General features: G+C 43.4%; 1 protein-coding gene across 2 annotated transcripts in view; it reads right to left on the reverse strand.

Moving 5' to 3' along the window:
- The window catches only part of SPEF2 (sperm flagellar 2), a 544154-nt gene that overhangs the window by 410025 nt on the left and 114696 nt on the right, over positions 1-19433 (reverse strand). For both annotated transcript variants that reach the window (XM_033932867.1, XM_033932864.1), the window contains exon 7: positions 14626-14818. In XM_033932867.1, the coding sequence (XP_033788758.1) occupies positions 14626-14818 (193 nt within the window). The remainder of the gene's footprint in view (positions 1-14625; positions 14819-19433) is intronic.

Genomic DNA, 19433 nt, shown 5'->3' on the forward strand with positions numbered 1-19433 from the left:
CTAGACAGTCTTAAACCCGATATTATCATGTTGCAGGAATCTCACTTGGACGCCACTGCATCAGCAAAGGTTCACTTGCCCTGGTCTCTACCTCCATATTTCTCTCCTGCTGTGGATCAAAAAGGTGGAATTATCACTCTAATCAGGAAGAATACTAATATAACCATTCTTTCCTCCTCTACAGATTTGAATGGGCGCTGGGTAAAAGTCAAGGTCTGCATTGCAGGTGAGATCATGTGCCTGTTTAATGTATACGGCCCAAATATGGACCGCCCAGAATTCTTTCATAATATCACTCAATCACTATTAGAAGAATCTAACTCACAATTGATCGTGGCAGGAGATTTTAATTTGGTCTTAAATCCCAATATTGACAGAAAATCAAAATGCGCATATAAAAAAACTAGAGCATGGTATGCCTTACAAGACTTAATAAATGACATCAATCTGATCGATATATGGAGACACATGCATACAGATGTTGAAGGTTTCACCTTTTACTCTCCTCCACACGCATCGTACTCAAGAATCGATTTCTTCCTTGTAAGTGATTCCTTATGTATGTTCAAGATACTGAGATCCTACCAATCACCATCTCTGATCACGCAGCCATCGTTTTGAATATTAAAGGCCTAGCACCCCCTCCAAAGCCTAAACAATGGCGCTTTAATAATGCCCTACTACAAGATACGGTCTTTTGTGACTTAATAAGATCTCAAATTCGAGAATACTTCATGTTTAATACACCAGAGCAAACACCATGGACGTGTTGTTGGGATGCATTCAAAGCTTTTATCAGAGGAGTAATTATAAATTTTACAGCTAATAAACATAAGGAAATTAAAGAAGCTCAAACACGAATGGAAGATGAAATTAGAAATCTTGAAAAACAACATCAACAAACCCCGGGAGATATCACTTTATTAATACAATTGAATAAAGCTCGATTCAGATATAATGCTATATTAAGTAATAAAGCCTCACACGCAATTTTCCAACAATCTGCATCTTATTTTGCTGAAAACAATAAGTGTGGCTATCTACTGGCCAATCTTCTTAAACGTCGAGAGGAAAAATCGCTCATCACCTCCATTAAACTAGACACAGGTATGGAGGTCACCGAACCTTCTGCAATATCGCAGGCATTTAAGGACTTCTACAGCAATCTTTACACCTCTGAACTTCGATGCCCGCACTTGATATCAAATTTTTTGGATAATATTCCACATCCATGCCCGGATGATATTGACAACACCTACTTAAATAAACAGATTACTCCTACAGAGATATCTCTGGTTCTTCACTCCATGGCCTTGAAGAAAGCTCCAGGACCGGATGGGCTGACAGTGGAATTCTATAAAGAGTTTCAAGACGTACTCATACCTTATTACTTACCTTTTCTGGAACATCTCATATCTACAGGTGCAGCCTCTGGATCCTTTACAGAAGCTACTATTATTGTATTGCCAAAGCCTGGCAAAGATCCACGTTACCTAGCTAATTATAAACCACTATCTCTAATAAACGTGGACGCCAAGATATATGCCAAACTGTTGTCTACAAGGTTACAGTCGGTTATCACCAAATTGATATCTCCGAGACAGAGTGGCTTCATACTTGGCCGAAGCTCTAGTGATAACACTAGGTTATTTTCACATTTCCTTGATCAAGTGCATAGACAAGAACATGAAATACTTGCAGTTGGACTCGATGCAGAGAAAGCGTTCGACCGAATAGAATGGCCGTTCCTATTCGCTACTCTTCATTGGTTTGGATTCTCAGATGCGTTTATAACTAAAATCAAAGTACTTTACTCCATGCCTACCACCAGAACGTTCATCAATGGTTCCTTATCATCTGCTTTCCAACCTACCAGGGGAACTCGACAAGGATGCCCCTTGTCACCATTGCTTTTCAACCTGGCACTGGAACCACTGATACAGCGGATATGTATTAACCCAAATATTTCTGGATTTAGATTTGGGTCTCCAACACCGGATATTAAACTGTCAGCATACGCAGATGACATCCTACTGTACATATCACCTTCTTCATTTCCTCACTTGCTATCTGATATTACCTCCTATGCAGATGTCTCGGGCTATAAGCTGAATATGGGGAAAACTGAGGTAATGCCCCTTAACTGCCCAGCGGCGAAATCTGATCTGATCTCACAAGGAGTGAAGTGGTCAGCCCCCTCTATGAAATATCTGGGAGTCCTATTCGGACCTACTATTGAAGATACCATGAATCTTAACATGACACATATGATAGATATCGTCAAAACTGCTGCTTCCAAATGGTCTCCTCTAGCTTTGACATGGTGGGGTAGGCTCGAAACTATTAAAATGATGATTGCTCCCAAGCTCAATTACATATTATCTATGATACCTTTCTTGTTCCCACTTCACTTTTACAAACAAGTTGATTCTTTACTACTGAAATTCTTATGGAAGCAAAAACAACCACGTATTGCATTGACCAAGCTGAAGGCTCCCCGTACTTTGGGAGGAGTTAATTTCCCCAGTTTTTTGCATTATCATCAAGCCTTTATTATGAGACAGTGGGTAGTAGGTTATCATAGCAACGAACATGATGACCCCCCTGCATGGATTCCACTCGAAAGTGCACTATATGGGAAGCAACGTGTTAGACATCTAGCAGGTGCCACTCTCACCAAAAAAGACAAGCAGGACAGTATTCTTGTCGCTTATAAATCAGCTATTGACGCAGTGGACTCTACCTTTACGTCCAGATGGAGAGATTCCAACCTGCCTATTTGGAACAACGACTTATTCAAAATTTCCGGATCGCCTATCTCATGGCCTGCGTGGCAGCGTTGTGGAATTCATTTGGTGAAAGATCTTATGAAATCGGACGATTGGATGTCATTCTCGGACTTGTCAAAAACCTGGGGCTTGGATGACTCCCAACATTTTCGTTGGCTTCAGCTGAGACATTGTGTAAAATGCTCTTTCTCTAGCATTCAATACCTGACCAAGGACCCTGGTTTATGTGTACTTTTACGCACATTGCCTTTGAAACAATCTAAAGCGTCCATGTGGTACAAACTTATCCGACAGGCTGTCTTCACTAGTCCCCTTGAGCTGGAAATAAAATGAAGTAAGGATTTGAATCTACCATCTGATGCCATTGATTGGTCAGGTGTATGGTCGACCTTCTACAAATCTATTCGATCAGCTTCGCTTATGCAATCCATATTTTTCATTTTACATAGAGCAACATGGACCCCTGTTTTATCGAACAAAATTAATCCCACGTCTTCTGCAGCCTGCTGGTCGTGCAATCTACCAACAGGTACATTACAACATTTACTTTTTTCCTGCCCACTCATACAGTCCTACTGGAATAGGGTGTGGTTTACCATATGTGAAATATTGGGGATTGCTGATACATTGACATATTCCATCCTTATTGTTAGGGAACAAGCGCTTAATACTCCGATTAATGCAGACTTGTCACGCTTGTTCACAATAATGATATCTATAGCGATCCAGACGGTGTTATACTGCTGGAAAGATCTCTCTAAAATTAATTATCATATGTGGTGGAACACACTCTGTCTTACAAGCAAATATGAGAAAGTTTTAGCTGAACGATCGAATAACATGTCTAGATTTCTTGAGATATGGAGACCTTTGATACAATATTGTGACTTATAGTCCCTTGTGAACAATTATTTTTGTAGATTTATTTCTTTGGCTTATTCCACATAGTCATGCATATGTTCTGCTATGAGTTTCTGAATAGGCTAATGGCATGCATTGGATATGTACCCTTGTATACTGATTATATCATTCTGCACTCTACAACATTTCTGCTTTTCATTGATGTGATAGACACTTTGACTTTGTTAAATACATATTTGTACTTACCCTTATAATCTTAAAATTCAATAAAGATTTTTGAACTTAAAAAACAACAACACTATACTACATCCAATACTGTATACATGAAAAACTAGTGAAATATTATCAGAGGGCTGTTTCATTAGTAGTGAAATTCTGAGGAATTAGATGCAAAGGGGCTCATAATCAAAAAAAAAAAAGTCTAAAAAAGTGGCCTAAATGGGTACTTGGACGATCAAAAAGCCTGATCGTCCAAGTACCCATAATCAAAGCTGGTTTTAGACGTATCTAAAACCAGCTTAGGCCTTTCCCCTGCCTCTAAACGCACAGAGAGAAAAGAGGCGTTTTTAGAGGAGGGGAAAGGGCGCGCAGTGGGCAGGAGGTGGGCCGACCTACACCTAGGCGCACAAAACGTATAACCAAAGATTTTGACAGGCTGCCTAGTCGGAACTTATAAGTTTTGACTTAGACCAAGTCAAAACAGGTATAAGTGCCGAAAAAGGGGCCGCTGAGCTGATGGCGGCTGGCGTGATCAGTTCAGCGGCCCGGCAACCTACCCACCCACTCCACAGCAACCAGTACGGCAGGAGAGATGCCTCATCTCCCCTACCACGATGCGATCACCCCTCTATCCAAACTGCTGCGACCCGCGGCAGGAGAGATGCTCTATCTCTTCCCTGCTGCACTCTCCCACTCTCTTCCCTCATTCCCATTTGCAGGCATCTCTCTATCACTCCATTCTGCTCCTGGATCTAACACCCCCCTACTTCTCCCCTTCCACCTCCTGTGTATTTCTCTCTCTCCCTTTCATCTATCCCCATGTCCAACACCTCCCTCTCTCCCTTCCTTGTCCCCTATGTCAAATCACTCTTTCCCCCTCTATGCACCATCTTTCCCTCTCTGTCCTCCATTATGTGCAATTTCATCCTCTCCACACACCATGCATGTCTCCCTCTCCTCCCCCTGTGTCACCAGCTTTCCTTCCTGAAGTTCCTTTCACCTCTTCCCTCCCCTGTGCCACCAACTTTCCTTTTTCATACCTCTTCTCTCCCCCTATGCCACCAACTTTCCTTCCTGAAGTTCCTTTCACTCCTTTCCTCCCCCTGTGCCACCAACTTTCCTTTCTCTTACTTCTTCCCTCTCCCTGTGCCACCAGCTTTCTTTCCTGAAATTCCATTCACCCCTTCCTTCCCCCTGCACCACCAACTTTCATCCCCTATACTCCAAGGTTTGCTTCTTCAGGTTGCGGTTTTGGCAGTGACTCTCACATGCTGCCTCCCACTAATCCGGAAATCTTCCCTCTGCCACAGAGAGACTTCCGTATCAGCAGCAGGCAGCATGTGGGAATTGCTGCTGATACCGCAACACGGCTGGCGTGGTGAAATTCTGCACAGGAAAAAGGGATTTCATTCCTCCCTCCCATCACACTGTGCATCACTTCCCAATCGACAACTGCAGCGGTAAACAGGCTGCTCGTGGCCTGACTGCCAGGGCTTCCCTCTGCCGTGTCATCAGTGATGCGGCAGAGGGAAGGCCCCAGCAGGCAGGCCAGGAGCAGCCTTTTCACCTCTGCTGCTGCTTTAGGAGACCTGGAGGAGACTCAGGACTCACTGAATCGGTGAGTCCGATTTTTTAAGGAAATGAATTGATTTGAATCGATTCACCAAAGTGAATCGGTGAATCAGGCAGCACTACTTTAGAGGGCACTGTAGTGAACTTCACATAATAGGTCCCAAGTACACATCTCACTATAACCCCCGTATGGTGAACCCTCCAAAACCTACTGAACCCAACTGTAAACCACCTCAATAGCCATTATGACTGCTATATGTAGGTACAATAGGACTTGAGTGAATTTTGGAAGGCTCACAAATTCCACCATAAGTATAGTGGTTAGAATGGGATATAGGTTTGAGTCCTCATCTCTATGATTGACTGAATCACCCAACAGGCTACATGAGAAACCTGCTTGCTGCTCTACTAGGACTGGCCATAACATCTGAAGCTCTCATACAGGCTTGCATGTACTGTTTCATTCACATCTTTGGGGTTGGAGGGGGGGCAGTGACCACTAAGGAAGTGTGTGTGGAAGGGGGTAGGAGTCTTTACATCCCTTTAGTGGTCTTCCGGTCAGTTTGGGCAACTTTTTGCTACTTATTTGTTATTAAAACAGGTCTAGAAGGTGGCTTTGGAGCATTCTTATATGGTCGGGTAGTTGAGGAGCTCCATATAGTCAGGCTATATATAATAATTTCAAGTATTAAAAATTTTGTGAGTCGCATAAGTAAAGTTTTGTTTTCGGTAGCGGAATGGCTTCGGGCAAGCAATGTAAAAGCGCTTTAGCGGGAACAGGAGCAGGAAGCGTCAAGAGGTCAAAGTTAGAGCCGACGTCTCCTGCATTAGTTCCACTTCCAACGGAAGAAATAGAGAACAGAGATCTCATGAAGGAATTGCAACAGATAAAAGAGATAGTTTTAAACAACGCAAAAAACATAAAGAGGTCAAAGAGGAGGTAGAAAATTTAAATAAAAGAATGCAAATAGTAGATATAAAGATTGAGCATATAGAAAAACGTGTGGAGCGAACTGAGGCAGAAATACAATTTCAAAAAGATCATAAGGAGATAGAGCTATTAAAGAAAGAATTGGAGGATCTGTCTAATCGCGAAAGATGGAGTAACTTAAGGGTGCTTGGGTTACCAGAAGGGATAGAAAAAAATGATCCCATAGCCTTTCTCACTAATTTCTTACCGAAAATTCTGCCAGTTAAAAGCAAGTATCCGTTGGAACTGGAAAGGGCGCATAGGGTCCCAGTAAGAAGATCTAGTAATCAGAAAGGACCACATCCATTGATTTTTAAAATGCTCAGGTACCAACAGGTGGAGGAAATTATTAAATTGGCTAAAGAGAATAGAAATCTCAAATGTCAGGATGCAAAGATACACATAGTACAGGATTTTGCGAAGGAGACTGCTTACAGAAAAAAACAACTGTTAGAGTTACGCCCGCAGTTAAGAGCATTGGGAGCCAGATATGGTTTAATTTACCCAGCAATTATGAGTGTTACTCATGAAAATAAAACTTTGAACTTTGAAGATTCAGCTAAGTTAAAGGAGTTTTTGGATAAGTGTGAAATGCTTATGGCTACATAAGAGTGAAACTAGGGATGTATATCTTTTTCCTATTTCTTTAGTTTATTATAGTGTTTTAGTTTATTTTTGGTGTTTTGAGAAATATATTTTAAAACTCAAAGCCAAAGTTATGAAGCTGGGCAATTCTACAGTTAATTTTGAATGGCTCAACATTCTGACAGAGGAATGCAGTCACTTGAAGTAGCTGCATGGAATGAGGCTGTTTAGAAGGAGGTTTAAATGATAGACCTTTCCTTTTTTTTTTTTTTTCAAATATTTATTCATTTTTATTTCTTACATCAAGTGAAAATACATACTAAAATACACTTATTACATAACACTTGAATTACATTCAAATATTCTTATAATATAAAATAAATATCCCCCCTTTTTGTCAATACTCCTGTTACCAAATAAAATAAATTACCCTCCCTAACCCCCTATATAGTCTATCCATGTGCTAAGATATCTGATCATTAGAATAACTAGCCAATGGTCCCCATACTTTTTTAAAATTATGAATATTCCCTTGTTGTAACGCTATCATCTTTTCCATCTTATATATAAGGCAAACTGAATTCCACCAGAATGTGTAATTTAATTTAGTATAGTCTTTCCAGTTTTGAGTAATTTGTTGCATGGCAACCCCTGTCATTATTAATAATAACTTATTATTATTTGCAGAAATCGGACTCTGAGTTCTCATTGATGTACCAAATAATATAGTATCATATGAGAGTCCTACATGGTTTTCTAATAATTTATTAATTTGGGGCCAAATTAATTTCTAAAAAGCATTTATACAGGGACAAAAAAAATTTAAATGATCTAGCGTCCCAACTTCTAATTTACAATGCCAGCATCTATTGGATCTAGTGCTATCTACTTTTTGTAAACGTGTTGGGGTCCATAAAACTCTATGTAACAAAAACATCCTTTCCTTATGGCAGAACTGAGTATAATAGATATGAATATGGCTTAACATAATGGGGAGTATGTGAACCTTTTCATTTCCTAGATGGCTGGAGAGAAGATTTTAAAGAATGTTAATCCTAGGATTGAGAGTGGTATAAGACACATGGAGCAGGAACAGATTTAACAATGCTCTGGATGTTATTCAGTAAATGAAAATGGTAACTCTGCATCTTCCACAGCAAGGTTGTGCCTTGGGATTCTTCAGCACTTCTAGACACATTCCTCCAAGTGCATTTAAATTTCCTATAAGTACAGTTTTTATTCCTGCAGAACTTCTCCTGTCAGGATTTAAAATGATGTATTACAAGGTAAAAGGGAGAAGAAGGACAGTGAAGATGTTTATATACATCTTAGTCTGCAGTGGTTTAATTAAAGTACTGAAGGAAATGGAATCCTATACCTGAAAAGAATATCAAACGATTTGTAATTTGGCATGAGAGGTTTGACAGGTTATGGGATTTTTCTGCAATATGGTGAAAAGTGAATGATGTAGGGCACATGTGTCAAACATAAGGCCCGCGGGCCAAATCCGGCCCGCCAGGCCTTGCAATGTGGCCCGCACCGCGCTGTCATCACTGCACGCCGCTGCGTTCCATCACAATGACGCGCGGTGACATAGGAGGGTTGTGATCTCGCCGGCCGTACTTGCTATCTATCTCCCCCCATCGACCGCCCCCCCAAGAACCTCCGACCGCCCCCCCAGCCGACCCGCGACCCCCCTGGCCGACCCCCACGACACCCCCACCCCCCTTCCCCGTACCTTTCTGTAGTTGGCCGGACAGACGGGAGCCAAACCCGCCTGTCCGGCAGGCAGCCAACGACGGAATGAGGCCGGATTGACCCATCCGTCTCAAAGCTCCGCCTACTGGTGGGGCCTAAGGCGCCTGGGCCAATCAGAATAGACCCGGGAGCCTTAGGTCCCACCAGTAGGCGGAGCTTTGAGACGGATGGGCCAATCCGGCCTCATTCCGTCGTTGGCTGCCTGCCGGACAGGCGGGTTTGGCTCCGGTCTGTCCGGCCAACTACAGAAAGGTACGGGGAAGGGGGGTGGGGGTGTCGTGGGGGTCGGCCAGGGGGGTCGGAGGGTCTTGGGGGGGGGCGGTTGATGGGGGGAGGGGGGTTTGCGTCGAGGGCAGGAGGGCCTGGGATCCCTCCTGCCCGTAATGTAGTGCGGGGTGGGGGTAGGGGGTCGCCGTGGTCAGGAGGGTTTGGGCTCCCTCCTGGCCCGAACAACTAGCGGGGGGGGGGGGGGGGGTCGCCGGGGCCAGGAGGACTTGGGCTCCCTCCTGGCCCGATATTGTCGGGGAGTTGGGGAATCGGCGGGGCAAGAGGGCTTGGGCTCCTTTTTGCCCCGATCGTGTCGGGGAGTCGGGGGGGCAAGAAGGCTTGAGCTCCCTCTTGCCCCGATCATGTCGGGGGTGCCGCGGTTGGCTGGGGCAAGAGGGCTTGAGCTCCCTCTTGCCCCGATCGTGTTGGGAGTCGGGGAGTCGGCGGTCCTTCGGGGTGGGGGTGCAGGTGCGTGCGAGCGGTCCTGCTTGGGGTGAATCGGACGTCGGGGGGGGGAACTATGTAAAAAAAATTTGTACTACGCGCTCACGCGTATACCGCGCAAGGGTATGCACGGTTTGTAAAAACACATATAACGCGCGCGTTATATGCGTGAAAATACGATATTATGCATGCGCATAGATAACAAGTCACGTGAGATTCAGGAGGCGTGACCTATAGTCCGGCATCCGATGTGGTTGTGCGGGTGGCAGAGCAGAGGAGAGAGTGAGTGTGCGGGCATAAAAAATACACAGCAGAAGCTGCCAGTTCCTGGCATAAAGTGTAGGCATAAAAATCGCAACAGAAATCTAACTCCTATTCCAATTAACAAATCAACAACTCAAACGATTTGGTTAAACCCCAAGATCAAGATCGGCGGTTTCAAAATAATCTGGAAAGACTGGATGTGAGTAAATATTCGTATTTTAGATGATATTATAAAAAATGGTAAGTTATTAGAATTTTCACAATTGCAACATAAATTTGATCTTAAAAAAACTCAATATTTTAAATGGTTGCAATTGAAACAATCCATTCAGGTAGGGTTCCCTAAATGGAAAAATCTTACAAATTATCACAGTTTAGAATTCTTGTGTTTCCAGATAGACTCAACAGGTCATGAAGCCGCACAGTGGTATAAATTAATATCCGGATATATAAATAAAAAACCAAAAAATGGTCTTAGAGACATTTGGAGCATTGAAATAAAGCATCAAATTAATGCATCTCAATGGCCACGACTTTGGTCTTGGAGGTTAAAATGTACGGTGTCAGCATCTATGAGACAAACTTGGTTTTTTCTTTTGCATAGAGCTTTTTGGACCCCTGTTCGTTTACAAAAAATAGATAGCTCTAGATCTAATAGATGCTGGCACTGTCATGTTGAAATTGGGACATTAGACCATCTTTTATTCTTCTGTCCATTTATCTTATCATTCTGGAAATCAATTTGGCCCCAAATTAATAGGATGTTAGAAAATCCGGTAGCCTTGACATATGATACTATATTATTTGGAACATCTATGAGAGCAAGAAGTCAAATTTCATCAGGTAATAACAAACTTCTATTTATTTTAACTGGAATAGCAATACAACAAATTACATTCAACTGGAAAAAGCATGACAGATTAAACTATACTTTCTGGTGGAATTCTGTATGCCATATTTACAAAATGGAGCTCACCATAGCAACACAAAAAGGATATATAAATAAATTTCAAAAAATTTGGAGACCATTAACAGATTTTTGTAAAGAATAATAATTTTCCCAAGTTTAGAACTTTAATTTGAAAGAATAGGGGGGAATATATTTCTGATCAATACACAGTAAATCAATATTTGAATGTATACTATAAACAATGGAAAGGAAATTTTAAAATAAAATTGTATCTAAATATTATTGAATGGAAAGGGGGGGAGGGAATGGGAAATTATTATAATTATATTCAATAAGTATTATATAAAGTTAGATTTCTGACATATTAATATGAATTTATATTAACTAACTAAAAGGAATATATTTATTAATATATAAGCTTATCAAGTGTGTATATTTAAGTTGTTTTTTTATTACATATATGTAATTCACTTGTTGTAACATAAGAAAATGAATAAAGATTTATAAAACAAAAAAATCACAACAGAATCTGCTATCTGTACCCAGCCAGGCATTTATTGACTGACTTTTTCATTCTAACGCAGATTTCCAATAAACTACATCTTTTACTGCCAATATTCATCCCAAAATGTCCAGGAAAAGAAAAGTTGACGGTGAAGGCAGACAATTTAATGACAAATGGGAAAATGAATACATGTTTGTGCTTAGTGAGGGCAAACCAGTGTGTATATTGTGTTATGAGACAGTGTCGGTGATGAAAGAGTACAATATACGTCGTCATTTTGACACCAAACATAATGTTAAGTATGGCAAATATACTTTGGAAGAAAAGCATAAAATTGTTAAAGAACTAAAAGGCAAACTACAATCACAGCAGCAAATGTTTACAAAGGCTACAGCGAAAAATGATGCTGCAGTGAAAGCAAGCTTTATAGTGGCTGAAGAAATTGCCTGTACTTCAAGGTGTTTTTCAGAGGGTGCCTTTTTGAAGCAATGCATGCTAAAAGTGTGTGAGAAAGTATGCCCAGACCAGATACAGAGTTTTCAAACTGTCAGTTTGTCAAGAAACACCATTGCAGACAGAGTTCAAGAACTCTCAGGAAATCTATCATCACAGCTGGCCGAACAGGCATGCAGTTATCTCGCTTTTTCACTTGCTATCGATGAAAGCACAGACAACACTGATACAGCGCAGCTGTCCATCTTTATACGTGCTACGAAGACCGACCTCTCTGTCACTGAGGAACTTTTGGATGTAGCTGCCATGCATGGGACGACGACTGGTAGAGATATATTTGAGGCTGTGGAGAAATCTATAAATAATTTTAAATTACCCTGGGAAAAGTTGGTGGGGCTAACTACCGATGGCGCACCTTCAATGTGCGGAGAAAAGAAAGGCTTGGTTGGACTAATGAAGGAAAGAATACAAAAAAGTCACTGCCACACACCCTTGATTACTTATCATTGCATTATCCACCAAGAGGCTATGTGTGGAAAAGTTCTGGACATGAATGGCATAATGACCACAGTCATTAAAACTATTAACTTTATAAGGGCACGTGGCCTGAATCATCGCCAGTTCCAGCAGTTTTTACAGGAGGTGGGTGCAGAGCATGGAGACGTGCCATACCACACAGAAGTAAGATGGCTGAGCAAGAGCGCAGTCCTCAAAAGATTTTTTGAGCTCAGAGAACAAATTGCTCTTTTCATGGAAAGTAAAGGAAAGCCCTTGCCTGAACTGTCGGATCCCGCCTGGCTATGTGATTTTGCTATGATGTGTGACATATGCGAGCATCTCGCCCAACTGAATCTGAAGCTGCAGAGACGCAAACAAGTCATCACGAAGATGTCTGACATGATCACAGCATTCCAGCGTAAACTTCAACTATGGAAGTCCCAACTGGAACAGGACAATCTTGCCCACTTTCCCATTTGTTTGAGTATCTCAACCACTATTTCTGGTACTTTTCCTTGCAGTCGGCTGGCTACCAAAGTTAGCCGTTTACTAAGTGAATTTGAGCGGCGCTTCTCTGACTTTAGAACACAGCACTCAGGCTTTGACATCTTTGCCAATCCTTTTACAGTTGATGTCAACAATGTGCCCCATCACCTTCAGATGGAGATAATCGAGCTTCAGTCTGACAGTGGCCTGAAATCAAGGTTTCAGGATGTTGAAATTGAGGACTTCTACCCTCTACTGCCCCCTGACTCAATGCCAGAGCTCCGACTTCATGCTGCCCGTATTCTATCCATGTTCAGGAGCACCTATCTTTGTGAACAGATGTTTTCAATAATGAATCTGAACAAAAACAAGCACAGATCACGCATTACCGATGACAACCTCCATGCTGTTTTGCGGGTTGCTACAGCCCAAGAAATAAAACCGAACATTGACTCATTGATACGGGGAAAACGGTGTCAGACATCTAGCCAGAAAACAAAACAATGAGCATTTTAGGTACATTCCAATATTACTGTTTTGCTTGATACCAATATTACTGTTTTGCTTGATAGCATGTGAGTTGGTTAACAGCACTGTTAAGGAAAAGATTGTTCCACTCATTTTAAATTCACATTTCTGGTTAACATTGTCAGTTTATGACTGTTCAGTAAACCATTCGGCCCGCGATTTAGGCTGGATTTTAGATTTTGGCCCCTTCTCTGATTGAGTTCGACACCCCTGATGTAGGGTATTGAAGTATGATTGGAATCAGTGCATGTATGATACGGTTTGATTCTGATCTTATACCCTGATGTTATTATATTGCTTTCCATGGATTCTAATGTATTTTGGTGCACAGTTAATCTGGAGGAAAATTGGCTATGAGAAGTACAGATTTTCAACTTAACAGCTGTATGGTGATTTCCATACAGTCAATCTTGTGATCTGCTATGTTTTGTAATGATATGGATTAATATATACAGATGCTGTATGAATGTAAAGTGGTTACTTTATTAAAGAAGCCTATTGGAGTATGCCTGCAGAACCATATACAAAGAAGATCTTTTGAAGAAAGAAGTATTATGGTGATGGACAGCAGGGTTGATGCTGAGCAGCGATTTGGATATGGTATATGTCTCAAGTTATGTGAATAATTGTATGAGGTCAACATAAGATGGATGGAAATTGTTGGTTTGCAATTGCTAAAATTGTACGTATTGGAAGTAATTGGGTTTTGTTTAACTAAATGTGTGGTGATAGTATGAAAAGGAGATTTAATATAATCTTATTGTTATTTCTTTTTGGAGTGTATGTTATAAAATATTCTTCCGGGAAAAAAAAATCTATAGTAGATCTATTATGTTTTTATTATTTCTTTCTTTTAATAAGTGACTTGCATATAATGCTAGTTGTGTTTAAATTAAATATGATTTCTCTCTTCTTTTCCCTCTTCCCCATCCAGTGGTTTGACATCTCTCTCCTTCCCTTCCCCATCATCTGGCATCTCTATCTGCTCCTTCCCTTTCCTTTCTTCTCCTACAGATCTGGCATCTTTCCTTCCCTTTCTTCCCCATCCCTGCAGTCCAGGATCTCTCTTACCCCCCTCCGCTGCTGTAACTCTTTGGGCTGCCAGCAGCGTGAGTGAAGTAAACATGCTACCTTCGGCGACCCAAAAACTTTTTCTCTTCTACTGCTTCCTGCCTATTCGGGGACAGGAAGCAATAGCAGAGGAAAAGCTTCTGAGTCGCCGAAGGAAGCATGTTTACTTCACTCACACTGCTGGCGGCCTGAGGAGTTAGAGCTGCGCCACTGTGAACAAGAACAGTGAGAAAATACTGGATCTCACTGGGAGAGGAGGGAGGCGATGGATAGGTGTGTGAGCCACCTAGAAGGTCTTCATGGGCTGCCATTAACTCACAGTCCTTGCAATGAAGACCTTGCATTAGGCAGTTACACAAAGAGAAAGAGCATCTGTGGGTTTGTTTTTGTTTTTTTTAAGTAACACTAGGGCAACTTCCCATTGTTAACACGTGCTGCACCTCACCTCTTGTGCCTCATGGGCTCCCAGTTGTTCTATTAAGATTTTACGTCGCCTTTTTTCCCTCTGCTCCCGTGCTATGTTGTCTTCTTCCAAGCGTTTCTGAATACTTCTTATGTACTCATCAGTTCTGTCTGGTTTTAACAAAGCTTGGGTTGCTACAGTGGATGTTGAGATAATTCCTTCCAACTGGATACTTCTGAAAGTGAAATTATTACAATGAGATTTCTTTTTTTTTTTTACTTATAAGGAGTACACTGTTCTACTTGTGGAAGTTATTTGTTAAAATAGATATTTACTCAGAATTAGAGAATAACATGGTAGTTGTTACCCACCGCTATCTGCGGGTAGCCCACCGAAACGGGGAAAGAAAAATTAGTGGTCGCTGCGGGGACAGGGATGGAGACAAGGCCTGTGGAGTGGTGAATGGTCTTATCTTCGCAGTGAAGCCAGCATGGATCACAGGGTCCAGCATCCTCACCCAATCGCTGCATCCCACATCCTGCCATCTCCCTCCCTCCACCTCACCTTAGGTGCCGAGTCCGACTTTAATTTTTCTTCTCCCAGCCGCTCGCTTTCAATAAGCCACGCATGCGCAGCTGCTTGAATTGTTGAATCTTCTCCTTTGATGCAGATGGAAACAGGAAGTTGGGTCAGAGGAGATTTAACAGCTCCAGCAGCTGCGCATGCGGCTTATCGAAAGCGTGTGTCTGGGAGAAGAAGAATTAAAGTCGGACTCAGTGAGGTGGAGGGAGGGAGATGGCAGGACATGGCAATGGGAGGGGGCTTCTGGACCACAAGATCCGTGATCGCTCATGTTTCCTCACACTAGGAAGGAGCGAGGGAAAGGGAAACAGAGATGCTGGGCCAAGGGGATGAAGAGGGAGAGAAATATTAATCCCACGGGCAAGAAAGAAAGGGGACAGGCAGGTGAGCCAGATGCTGGAAGCAGGGGGGGGGGAGAAAGAGGGAAAGCAGCTAGATGGGGTTGGAGAGAAGAGACACATTGGTGTGGAAGAGAGGGGAAATCTAGACACAGGAAGGTAACAGAGGGGAAATTATGTGCAGGAGGGCATAGGGACAAAGACATAAAGGGAACTTACATAGGGATGGTATATGGACACAGGGGGGGAAATGCCAGATAAAGATAGGAGATATTAGAAATGGGAAAAATAGGAACACAGAAGCGAGATGGTTTGTGGGGATGAGAAGGGGACCGTGCTCACAGGCTCTGGCGGCATGCATAAATTACGTTGTAACGTGCTACGAAGGTAAGAGGGAGGGAGGGAGATGGTCGGACCGCGCGAGAGGTGCTGAAGGGTGGTAGAAAGGAGCAGATGCTGAAGGGGATGGCGAGAGGGAAGGGTGGTGGTGGAAAGGAATGGAACAGACGCTGAAGGGGGGTGGAGAGGAATCGACGATAAGGGAAATGTGGAAGACAGAGTGGGGAGAAGACGCTGAAGGGAAATGGGGAACAGAGAGTGGGGAGAAGACGCTGGAAGGGAAGAAGACAGAGATGCCAGACTATGGGGGAGCGGAGGGAAGAAGATGGGTGCAAGACCAATGTGTGTGTGGGGGGGGGGGGGGGTGAAGGTGAAGGGAGAGGCACAGTAACAGAGCAAATGGAAGATGCAGAGAGAAGACAGACAGTGGATGAAAGGAATTCAATGAGAAGATGAGGAAAGCAGAAACCAGACAACAAAGGTAGAAAAAAATTTTCTATTATTATTTTTTTTTTTTTGCTTTAGGATAAAGTAGTATATTAGTTGTGTTGATAAAAATTTATAAACAAAGCCCTGCCAGCTGAACATCTCTTTCTCTAATTCAGCAGCCAGAACTTTGATTATTAAGGAAGGAATAAGCTAAATATTACAGTACTGAGGCTTGTATGGATGCTGCGTGGATAGTAGTCACGGGGACAGAGTGGGGACAGTGGTCACGAGGATGGGGACGGGGCGGGGGCAGTGGTTGTGGGGACGGGGATGGGGTGGGGAGAGTGGTCATGGGGACGGGGCGGTGACAGGGATGGTGGTCGCGGGGACGGGGCGGTGACAGGGACAAATTTTTCCCCATGTCATTCTCTACTCAGAATAAAAACCTGTCAAGAGGGCATTTCTATAAGGAGGCATCTATCTGGAGGTTATTCTGCAAAAAAAAAAATATATATATATATAGATGCCTCCTTTCCTTTATAATGTAACAAACAAAATTACCAAATGGCTTTAAGCTACCTGTTGCAAATTCACACCCATCTAACAATGCATTGTTAAAAGGGTGTGAATTTGCAACAGGTAGCTTAAACCATTTGCCAATTTTGTTTGTTACATTGTATTTTTTATTGGTAAAATAATTTTTGGTTTGCTTGTATCCTTTCCTTTATAGCAGAGGTTCCTAACCCTTTTTGGTTCCCATACTTCTTTAACTGATCAATGAAAACCTTCCACCCTCTTCCTAACCCATGTGTCCACTAGTGACCACTGACAGTCACAAATGTCACTGTTAGCCGCTAATAATGCTAACATGTCACTAAAATGACAGTTGCACAAAGTTATACTATCAGTAACTGTCAGTGCACTTTTCACTATGTGTACCGGGCTCCGTGGATGACGTCACCCACATCTGAGAATAGCTGTCTGCTGTCAGATAACACCCTGTACAGAATCGGGAGCTGCCCCAACCCTGAAACATCGCAGCAGCCGCAAGGGAAGGAGTTGGTCGGGTGTGGAGCCCAACTCCACCCCCAACGGCCCTTGCGGCGCCTTTTCTTCTTTAAAGTTTCCTGTTCAGGGCAGCTCCGTTTGAATCGGGAGCTGCCCCAACACGAACGGACCTCGGCAGCCGCAAGGGAAGGAGTTGGTCGGGTGTGGGAGCCCAACTCCACCCCCAACGGCCCTTGCGGCGCCTTTTCTTCTTTAAAGTTTCCTGTTCAGGGCAGCTCCGTTTGAATCGGGAGCTGCCCCAACGCGAACGGACCTCGGCAGCCACAAGGGAAGGAGTTGGTCGGGTGTGGGAGCCCAACTCCACCCCCAATGGCCCTTGCGGCGCCTTTTCTTTAAAGTCTCCTCTTCAGGGCAGCTCCGTTTGAATCGGGAGCTGCCTCAACCCTGAAACACCGCGGCAGCCATAAGAGAAGGAGTTGGTCGGGTGTGGGAGCCCAACTCCACCCCCAACGGCCCTTGCGGCACTTCTTCTTTTTTATCTAAAGGTTTCCTCTTTTCATGCCTGTCTGACCTGACTAAAGGAGCCACAAGGGAAGGAGTTGGCCAAGTGAGGGAGTCCAAGGTGGGGGAGAGAGACTGGGAGAGAGACCGGGTCGGCGTGGGAGGCCAGCTCCACCTACCCAACCCTCCCCCCCCCACCCCCCCCCCACCCCCACAGCCTCGAACTAATTCTTTTGATTCAGGGCAGCTCCATTGCTATCGGGAGCAGCCCCAACTAACCAAGACACAGCGTCCTGTGGCTGGGGAGAGTGACCGGACTGGCATGGGAGACCAACTCTGCCTCCCGACGGCCCCCCCCCTGCGACCTCAAACTAATTCTTCTGCTTCTGGGCAGCTACATTGCTATCAGGAGTTGCCCTAACCAAGACAAAGCATCCCGCGGCAGGGGAGAGAAACCAGGTCGACGTGGACACCAAAGACCGAAGCACAGGGAAAAGAAATGAAGACAACAAAATGACAGGATCTAAACTGCATATATACTAATGCAAGGAGTTTAAGAAACAAAATGGGGGAGCTAGAAGCCATGGCCAATACAGAGGACATAGACATCATTGGAATCTCTGAAACGTGGTGGAATGAGGAAAACAAATGGGATACAGCACTGCCGGGGTACAAGCTCTATCGCCGGGATAGGTCAGGTCAGAAAGGAGGAGGAATAGCCCTATACGTAAAAGAAAGCATACAATCGACAAGAATGGACACAGCGGAGATGATCAACAAACTGGAATCGCTATGGGTTAAAATACCGGGTAGGAAAGGGCATGAAATAAAGATGGGCCTATACTATCGTCCACCCGGGCAAACCGGAGATAGCGATAAAGAAATGGATGACGAGATGAAGCGAGAATGCAAAAGCGGTTACACAGTTGTTATGGGAGACTTCAACTATCCTGGGATAGACTGGAGTCTTGGAAGCTCAAGATGCGCTAGGGAGACAGAATTCCTGGAGGCTATACAAGATTGCTTCATGGAGCAGCTTGTTAGAGAACCGACGAGAGGAAATGCCACTCTGGATTTAATCCTAAATGGACTAAGGGGACCTGCAAAGGAAGTGGAAGTAGTGGGACCGTTGGGAAACAGTGATCATAATATGATCAAGTTCAAGGTTGAAGTAGGCATACCGAACGGAAAGAGAACCATAGCGACATCTTTCAACTTCAGGAAAGGAAACTATGAAGCAATGAGGGAAATGGTAAGGAAGAAACTTAGGAACACTTCCAAAAAATGGCAAACAGTAGAACATGCCTGGTCTTTTTTCAAAGACACGTGAGCGAGGCACAAAATCTGCACATCCCCAGATTCAGAAAGGGGTGCAAAAAGGGTCGAACAAAAGACCCAGTATGGATGACTAAAATAGTGAAGGAAGCGATAGGCAATAAGAAAAATTCATTCAGGAAATGGAAAAAGGACAAAACTGAAGGGAACCAGAAGGAGCACAGGAAGTATCAAAAAGAATGTCACCGTGTGGTTCGAAAAGCCAAAAGAGAGTATGAAGAGAGGCTAGCCAGGGAGGCATGAAATTTCAAACCGTTCTTCAGATATGTTAAAGGGAAACAGCCAGCTAGGGAGGAGGTGGGACCGCTGGACGAAGGA

The sequence above is a fragment of the Geotrypetes seraphini genome, chromosome 1, assembly GCF_902459505.1.
Source record: "Geotrypetes seraphini chromosome 1, aGeoSer1.1, whole genome shotgun sequence".
Classification (NCBI taxonomy): Eukaryota; Metazoa; Chordata; class Amphibia; order Gymnophiona; family Dermophiidae; genus Geotrypetes; species Geotrypetes seraphini.